General features: G+C 47.9%; 1 protein-coding gene across 1 annotated transcript; it reads left to right on the top strand.

The window, feature by feature from the left end:
- Window positions 1-640: 640 nt before the first annotated feature.
- Window positions 641-8,374, top strand: LOC147886886 (RAF-like serine/threonine-protein kinase PRAF). Its single transcript, XM_087394203.1, has 9 exons — window positions 641-4,724; window positions 5,389-5,511; window positions 5,646-5,798; window positions 5,939-6,102; window positions 6,247-6,394; window positions 6,925-7,047; window positions 7,165-7,252; window positions 7,435-7,999; window positions 8,134-8,374. The coding sequence occupies exons 1-8, from the start codon at window positions 861-863 to the stop codon at window positions 7,599-7,601; spliced, it is 4,830 nt and encodes a 1,609-aa protein (XP_087250329.1). The 5' UTR covers window positions 641-860; the 3' UTR covers window positions 7,602-7,999; window positions 8,134-8,374.
- Window positions 8,375-9,011: the final 637 nt, after the last annotated feature.

Genomic DNA, 9,011 nt, shown 5'->3' with positions numbered 1-9,011 from the left:
CAGGACCCTCATACAAGGGCAAGTGCCATAAAGCCATGTGATATGGCCAAAAAGCTTGACAAGAGAGTTGTGGGTTAACCAGGGCATGCACCTCCGTGAGCCAAGAGGGGGAGAGAAAGGGGTAACTAGGGTAACGTGTCTTATAATGCGAGGCTTGTATGACGTGGTTTTGTCAGGGAGTTGTTTTGGGGAAATTAGGCGGATTTGGGAAAAGGGGTAAAAGAGGAAGGAAATTGGAATGGGGGGGTGGCGGGCTACGTGGCGCCGTCCCCGAAGAATCCGCGCACCGCAAATCCCCAGGGCGGGTGATGCCCATGCCGCTGGAGAGGGTCGGGCCAATGGGCGGCCGCCACGGGGCGCCACGGCGGCGGAGCGATGGTGGGCCGCGAATCGAGAGGAGCCACGTCAGGGGAACACGTGGCGGGCGGGGGGATTGATTAGCGGAAAAGCGAAGGGGCCAATGGGGGAAAAGCAAAGGGGGGATGGGCTCGGCGCGAGGGATGACGTGTAGGGGGGGTCATATGGGGAAGACAAAAGAGGCGCGTGGGAGGCGGCAATGCGCGTAGGAAGGGGTCCACGGCCCGTTTCATCTTCTTCATGAGCGTGTGTTTGGTTCATGTTTTTGATCATCTTCTCTTTCCAGATGATTTTTGCAACAGAGTTTTCCGCCATAGCCAAGCTTCGTAAGCTCCCCGCCATAGCCAAGTTTCTTCCCCAGCTCCTTCCCAGCTTTCATGGCCTCCCTCTCCTCCAAACTCCTCCGTCTTAACTCCCCCCCTTCCCCTCCCCCTCCCCCAGACGACGACGATCCCCCTTCTTTCCTCTGATTTCCTTCCTCCTCCTCTGATTTCCGTTTCGCTATGAAAATCCAGGTCGCTCCCCCCTCTGCCCGCTTCTCCGCCGGAGAACACGTCCGCCACTCGCTCGGTAACCTCTGCCTTCACTACCTCGCCATGGATTGCCGCTCTTCCAACTGCGACCCCCCGTCCCTTCGTGATTTTGCTCAAAAGCAGCTGCAGCAACAGGGGGAGCACCAGGAGGAGGAGCAGCATCAGGAGGAGGAGCACCAGCAGGAGCGTCACGAGAATCAACAGCAGCGCGACTCTCAGGCCTGGCACCACTCCGATTCTTCCTCCTTCGCGCCTGAGTCTTCTTCCATTGACACGCTCCTGCTGCCGGATGATAACGTTTTCTCCGTCGGTTCCAGTTTGTGCTTTTCCGATTCGATGTCCTCTCGGCATGCCGATCACCTGGAGGATTCGCGCCTTGCCTTGCCGAAGACCGTTTCGCGCCTGGCATCCATCGGGGGACTTTCGTCTTGCACCGAAATGAGCGAAGATGAGCTCCGTCTAGCTGAGGTAAACCCCGTGACGTTCGAGAATCCGTGTGCTCCTCATCAGCATCACCAAAAGCTAGAGTTGGCAGCGTCGGCTTCAATCGATAATAGCTCTTCCGCTCCTTATGGCAACCGAGCCCAATCGTCTTCCAGGCTCTCGGACGATGTCGACATGTCGTCGGATGGAGAATCATCGCTCCCGGCTGTCTATGTGTCTGACTGCCATTGTGGGGGATCGCTGTCTCCAGGGGCGAGTTCCATGACCTTGCAGCGGTTTTCTTACCCGTCCGACGAACCTATCTATCCGCGCGTGAGGTTGATGTGCAGCTTTGGCGGCAGAATCATGTCGAGGCCAACCGATGGAAAGCTGAGGTACGTCGGGGGTGAAACTCGCATCGTAGCAGTGAACAGGGGCGTCGCCTACGAGGAGTTCATGTCCAAAATGATGCAGTTTTACGGTGTGCCTCTGGGACTCAAGTATCAGCTACCGGAAGAGGATTTGGAAGCCCTTATCTCAGTGTCTTCCGATGACGACTTGCAAAATATGATGGAGGAATATGACAAGCTTGAATTGAGTGGTGGAGTTTCGCGGCTCCGACTTTTCTTTTTCACCTCTCAATCCGATTACGAGGCTTCTCAGCTTGCCTTGAAAGATGAAGCAGAAGATCGTCGCACCAATCAAGAAGAGCGTTACGTCGATGCCATCAACGGTATCCCGAATAAAAGCTCAGGCAATCATCTCGAAGATGAAGCAACGGGATTCCGGCTGCTATCTCAGGATGTTAAGACCGCTTCTACCGCTCCCTCAGCACCGTCATCGTCCCCGTCTTCCCCTCCGTTGGCTCCGAGACAGTCTCATTTTAAACCGCAAGGGATGGGAGACTCACCCCTCCAGGAGCGTCCAAAAATAGTCACAATGAATCCCTCTGCTTTCGAGGGCTGCTCCCAGGAGGTCGATCAGGATGGGGCTGCTAGTACAGTTTACTGTGAGCATCAGTATCGCTTCTTGCCAGAATCACCGAGGAGGATCCATCATGATGTTCCAGTTTCGAGGGGTGAGAGTTGGCGGATTGCCGAGGCGGGGATGCATCGTGTTGATTCTCAAACCAAGCTGATGCGCCAGCCTGATCAACACATGGATCGTGGATCAGCTCCTGGTCTTCTAGACCCATGGCACGATGTGCAACAGCCAGCATCTGAGATGCTTTCGCCTCGAGTAGAACCTCAGCGTTTAATGTTTCACCAGCATAAGCAGATTCCCCAACACCACCACCAACAGGCTTGGCAGCCCCAAATCGAGCTAAACTTGAGAACGGGTGAGACGGTGCAACATTGTCCTTCAGATGTGCACAGACAGTTACAGGTCTTTCATCAGCCACAACAAGGGGTTCAGCAACCTCATCAAGCAGCTCATCTTCGCCTCCACCAAGTTGTGGCTGGGCATGAGGGAAGCCCCCGAAGCAGTGAGCGCCAAGGATTCATTCCCTTTTCCCAAGGGCCTGTGCAGCAGCCTCACTCACAAATCCCTCTGGGCTTGGCTTACCAGATGGGTTCAGCTCCATCATCTCCTCGGGTTGCGGGCCATGAATGGTGTAGTTGTGCCCAGCAGCACTCTCAGGTCCATCGGGGCATCACCGTTTCGCTTAGTGATCAGTCCTACAGCAGAAAGCCACCTCATTTTGGTGATCAACATACCAGAAATCATGGATTGGTTCATTCTTCTAGGTTCTGTGATAATCTGAGTCATTGTGGTGAGCCTTTGGTATGGCAGCAGGCACCTAGTCATTTCACGGTATCAGAAGTGGAGCGGCAAGAACAGCTTGGCAATCCTTGGCAGCATGTTCATGGGACCCATACTGTGCACTGTCATCTACCTGAGTGTCAAGCAAGAAATCGTCTTGCCCACCAGTATTGTGACCCCCCTGTGTTTCGAGAAACCTTGCTAGCCTCTCATGATCGACATGAAAGCAATAAAACCAGATGCTCTTGCATTACTTGTCATGATCGAAGAGAGCAGCATGTGGAAAAGGCTGTGGTTCATCCTGTGTATGCAGATATGCAAAATCAAGTGGGAGACTGGATCATGCACCAGAAAAATTTGGAACTGGATGATGGGAGGATTCCTACTGCAGGGAGAGACTTGAGAAAAGAATACGATGTTGGAAAGTGCATCCAAAGTGAGCCGGACCTGTTTTTGAACCTCGCACAGGGAGGATCTGAGTCTCGAAGAGCTCTTGCAACCCCTGTCGAGGGAGTAATCCATCATGGTAATCTCAAAGTGCGTGTTGGTCCCATGAGCAGGCCGTTGGTACCAGAAGACGTACAGGCACATGAGGACTCCAAATGGCATTCAAAGTTGGTAGCACTAGAGCTGCCAGTTGCTGTGGCTGACTCATGGAATGTGTCCACATTAGAGCCCAGAGTTTGGTCTGATGTGCTACCCCCAGTGAATGCTCAAGTTCCAAACAGGTTAACTGAGGACAAAGGAAATTCCGTTGCAAAAGCAGCATCCAAAATTGATTTTGTCTCAAATCCTGTGCCGACAATGGAAGGGGCCAATAGCTTGGAGAAGGTTCCTTCCCGTAGTGACATGTTTACAGGGAAGCATGGTCAGGATATGGCTAATGAAACAATTTTGAGGGATGAGAGAGGTAGGCCTATTACTTCAAGTAGGCCTATTGGTGAAACTGCAACTGAGGTGCCCCCTTTGCAGTCATGTACTACATGTAATCACGGGTTGTCGGAGGCCTGGTATAATGGTGCTGGGGCCCCTGTTGCTGCAAATGAAGGTGCCAATCTGGTGGGCCCTGATGTGATTCTTACAGGTTCTCTAGCTCCGCAGCATGCAGCATCTTCATGGCAGGCATTCCCTCCAGCTAACTTGAGTATGACTGCATTAGAGCGCTCTTCAAATACCCTGGCTTTTCCGGTGTATGACCAGAGCCCCTTGAGCAGCATAAATACCACAGATTTCAATTTTGAGCAAAGTGAGCCAAGAGCTACTCCATGTGTTTCAAATGTTGACAACGGATCCTTTGCATCACATATGTTTCTTACTGGGCTACTGGCAGATGGTATGATCTCCTCTGTTTTGAAGTCATGCTCCAATGAAGTCAGTCACAAAGAATCTCAGAGTGGTGATCTCGAGGTGGCTAACTTCAATTCACCAAAGGTGAATTTGCCAAAGGTTGCTAAGAATGAGAGAGAGGACAGCACGGGGACTGTATTGGTGGGATCGGTTTCACTTCATCCTCCAACTTTACAAGGCAGGGACTTGCCTTTTACTAAGGCTGATACAGTCAATGCCTCTGTCACAGTGAATGCAGAGGGACAGTTGGCAGGAGGGCGACCACTGTTGCAGAATGAGACCAACAAAGGTGCATGTGAGGTAGGTGTCAAAGTTTTTGTGGAGTGCAGGGTGCTTGATTGGTAATAAGTCAGGTTTTCATTAGCGGACATGCAAATTTCACCTTGTGAAGTTTTTGTTCAAGTTGCGGTATTGTGATAATTCTTTCTATCTTAAATGGTGCGTTGCCCTATCAGCTAGATTTAGATTTAGATGCTCGTTGGGGAGAGACTAAAATGAAAATGTTTAGACTTCACAAGCAGTTGTAGCTTGAATGAAGAGATTTTGGACTACCTTTTGATTAGCCTTCTCCTTTAGTGCTAGCCTTCATCATGGCTGAGTCTGCCCTTCACCTCCGGAGTGCCGACAGAAACTCACTTTGTATAAATGGATGCTCAAGTATGTGTGGGTGTGTGGATTTGTATGTGTGAGAGCATATTTTTATACTATGGTCTACACCCACTGTTGGGCACTGATGACGTCAGTGGGGATGTCATAGTAGCTAGTCCCTGCTATGCATGATGGAGTTTATGGTTTTCAACCTTGTGAGTGACTATCATGAGATTGAAACTGCACTGTGTTGTGTTTTTAGAGGATGAGTTTGGGAATGTTCCTGGATTCATCTAGGTATAAGTCAGGTTTTCGTTGTTACAAGTCTCCTGCCAGTTCCAGTTTTTACAATTTTTATGAAATGATGCTCGAACAGGAGGATGCTGAAGCTGGACTAAACCAGGAGAAGGATGCTAAGGAACAGAGTGTTTGTGACAAGGATCCTAAGGTATTGGCTCACACAGAGGCTGAAGCAGAGGCAAGAGCTCGTGGTTTACAGGTTAGCTTTCTTGGTGGAATTCTGTGTCCTTAAGCTAGATATGTGCATGATACCATGGGCGTTTTGATAGTGAGATGAGATTTTAGTGGAACAGAATTTCAAACAGGTGCTCATCAATGTGTTGGATTTGCCAGATTATAAAGAATGCTGACCTGGAAGACATGAGAGAGCTGGGATCGGGAACTTTTGGGACCGTATTTCATGGTAAATGGAGAGGTTCAGATGTTGCAATCAAGCGCATCAAAGCAAGTTGTTTCATGGGTCGGCCTTCACAGCAAGAGCGCTTGGTAAAATTCGGGGCACTTGGCTACATAAATTTCTTTATTCGTAATTACAGCATGCAAAGAGTGAATTCAGTGCTGCGCTCTCTCTTTTTGAGGTTCTTTGTCAGATTTTTTATCTTGATCTCCCGTCTCTTGTGGCACAGATCTCGGACTTCTGGAAGGAAGCTTGCACATTAGGCCAGCTGCATCACCCCAATGTTGTTGCCTTCTATGGGGTAGTTCCTGATGGACCTGGTGGGACGTTGGCAACTGTCACTGAATATATGGTGAATGGTTCCCTGAAGCAGGTTTTACACAAAAAAGACAGGTATTATGAATCCTCTTGGAAGTTCTTCAAACGATAGGGGACTCTATTGTTACTTCACGGCCTTTTGTTACGAGCATCTTGTTCTTGTGCTTAGTAATTCTGACTAAATCTTGAGCTCACCTAGTCATATCTATGTATGTTCAGGACGATTGATCGCAGAAAGCGCTTGTTTCTCGCTATGGATGCTGCGTTTGGAATGGAGTACTTACACAGCAAAAACATAGTTCACTTTGATCTGAAATGTGAGAATCTTCTTGTCAACATGAGAGATGCCCATCGACCAATCTGCAAGGTAATCTATTTGACAACAAATGGTAGACTTGAATGATACATTTGCAATTTAGTATTTGACATGTATTTGCACAAACTCTGATTGTAAGGAAAAAAAGATACAAACCTGAATGGGAGAATGAAAATGGTGCTTTAATATGTTGCACATGATTTTCACAATTATGTTCAAACAACCACCCATAGGGCCTTTGTCTGCTACAAATGGATGTGTGATCTTAGCTCTATTTTTTAGCAAAAAAGATCTGAACTCTTCAGTCTAGCAACCCTAAAAAAGGAACCTAGGGAGGCCTAGCCATAAATTTCCTATGTCAATGGATAATATATTGCCAAGGTCAAAAGCTCTTTAATGTGATGTGCTTGATGGTCTGGTGCTCCATCTTTGAATGCTTGTTAATTCTTCATCCCTTTATGCTGTTTCGAGATGAATGGACAAGTCACATTTTTATTAGCTGTATCAATCAAGTTCGGTTATTGTTCGGGTTTATTTCAGCCAGATGTACTATGTGGTAATTGGTTTGCCACTTCATACAGGTTGGTGATTTTGGACTTTCAAAAGTAAAGCACCAAACACTTGTCTCAGGTGGTGTGCGAGGAACACTTCCATGGATGGCACCGGAATTATTGAGTGGAAATGGTAGCATGGTGACAGAGAAAGTATGTAGCAAAAGTAACAAACCCTTATAGAAGCTTTTAAGCGAAATTTTGTTTGATGAAAAAGACTACTTTTCACCAATTGTATTGATCAATCAACATAATATTGGAACTGTACAGATCGATGTTTTCTCATTTGGTGTGGTCATGTGGGAACTGCTTACTGGAGAAGAGCCATATGCGAACATGCATTGTGGGGCTATTATTGGTAAGGCCTAGTCTTTGTGGGAGGCATTTGTATTGGTGTGGCAGGAGAGTTCCTGGCTGGACAGTTTCTATTACCTTTTGAGATGCAAATGAGAGGTGTTTTAATAACATCGGGCCTTCAATTTGACTTCATTCTTGGTGGTATGCATGGCTCAAAATTGGTGTATTATTTTCATTCTGTAGGGGGTATTGTAAACAATACTTTGCGTCCACCGATACCAAATTGGTGTGACCCGGGTTGGAGGACTTTGATGGAGGGATGCTGGTCAGGTGACCCAGCAGACAGGCCTCCATTTTCAGAAGTTGCCAAGGAGCTGAGGGCGATTGCTGCATCAATGAATTTGAAATGATCCCCCATGGATGATAGGCAATAATAATGAGATTGGCTTCTAGGTTGTATATAATTGATGACTAAGCACCTGCTAAAGGTTGTTAAAGTTGACCACGAACTATATCAATCAGATACTGTGTAGTAGGAACTTCCTCAAACCGTATTCAGAAAGAGCTGCGAATGCTAAATTTTGATATCGAGAGAATGTAAGTGTTCATAGACTGAGACAGGCAGGAAAAGCATTAAAAGCAGCAGGAAAGACAATAACAAAGAAAATACTAAAAAATTGCTCTAACTGTGGCGAATGCTCTACAGTTTGTGCTTATATATCTTATGGATGCAAGGCTATAAACAGAGGACTGGCATCCAAAGCTTCCCCACCTCTTCATGGCAGGAGGCCTCTTGCTGTGCATCCAGGTATATCTGGTGTTTGTTTTAAGCTAACCATGGCTTTATGTGCATGCCAAACCGTTTTTTTTGTTTGCTCAGTGTCATCTTTTCAAATTTAATGATTTCTTATTTTAATGCTTTTCTATGTTACTGTGTTACAGGTCTGGGTAAATGGTGACGGAGCTCTGAGGCTGTCACATTAGTTTAAGAACTTTGAACGTTCTCAAAAGGTGTATTCTTGTACATCAGAGTGTGAAACACTCTGGTCGGTGTGTAGAAATAATGGTCTTGTCTGTGAAATAGTTTTTTTTTGAATCTCACTCTAGGCCAAATTTTACCTGTAACTGGTGGCTTGGACATGCATAGCAATATCACGTATGTAAATCTACTATATTTACTAAAGTTTTGGATTGGTTAGTAAATTGCTGATCTGAGAGAGAGAGAGAGAGAGAGAGAGAGAGGGGGGGGGGGGGGGGGGGGGGGGAGGGGGAGCCGAGGGAGGGAGGGAGGGAGGGACGGTTGGTAAATTGGTGATCCGAGAGAGAGAGAGAGAGAGAGGGGGGGGGAGGGCGGCGGGAGAGGGGGGGGGGGGGGGGAGGGGGAGCCGAGGGAGGGAGGGAGGGAGGGACGGTTGGTAAATTGGTGATCCGAGAGAGAGAGAGAGAGAGAGGGGGGGGGAGGGCGGCGGGAGAGAGAGAGAGAGAGACAGAGAGACAGAGGTTTGTAGTGAAATTAGATGTATTGTCTTGTTAATTTCCTCAGGAGACTCACCGAGGTGATGATGATGTTAACATGGGGCATCTTTTGGAGGGGCTTTGGCGCATCCGTCTGTCCCATCTCTCCAGTTTTGTATGACCTCTCTCTCAAGCGTCTGCTTTTGAGACTGGCTTTGCAGTGCAGACTCGATCATATATATATATATATATATATATGTAGAGAGAGGGAGAGAGAGAGGAGGAGGGGGGGCTTTGATGCATGCGTCTTTTCCATCTCCCCAGTTTTGTATGACCTCTCTCTCAAGCGTCTGCTTTGCAATGCA

Source organism: Dipteris shenzhenensis, chromosome 23, assembly GCF_047967505.1.
Source record: "Dipteris shenzhenensis isolate YYH24624 ecotype China chromosome 23, Dip_SZ_1.0, whole genome shotgun sequence".
Lineage (NCBI taxonomy): Eukaryota > Viridiplantae > Streptophyta > Polypodiopsida > Gleicheniales > Dipteridaceae > Dipteris > Dipteris shenzhenensis.
Note: the sequence above shows the minus strand (reverse complement) of the source record. Positions and strands in the feature narration are given on the sequence as shown.

Bases quoted from the DNA above. Each gene is read 5' to 3' on its own strand.
- LOC147886886 (XM_087394203.1), top strand. From the start codon at position 861: ATGAAAATCCAGGTCGCTCCCCCCTCTGCCCGCTTCTCCGCCGGAGAA. The intron at 7,048-7,164 runs GTATGTAGCAAA...GGAACTGTACAG, and splicing joins GTAGCATGGTGACAGAGAAA to ATCGATGTTTTCTCATTTGG. The intron at 7,253-7,434 runs GTAAGGCCTAGT...TTCATTCTGTAG, and splicing joins GCATTGTGGGGCTATTATTG to GGGGTATTGTAAACAATACT.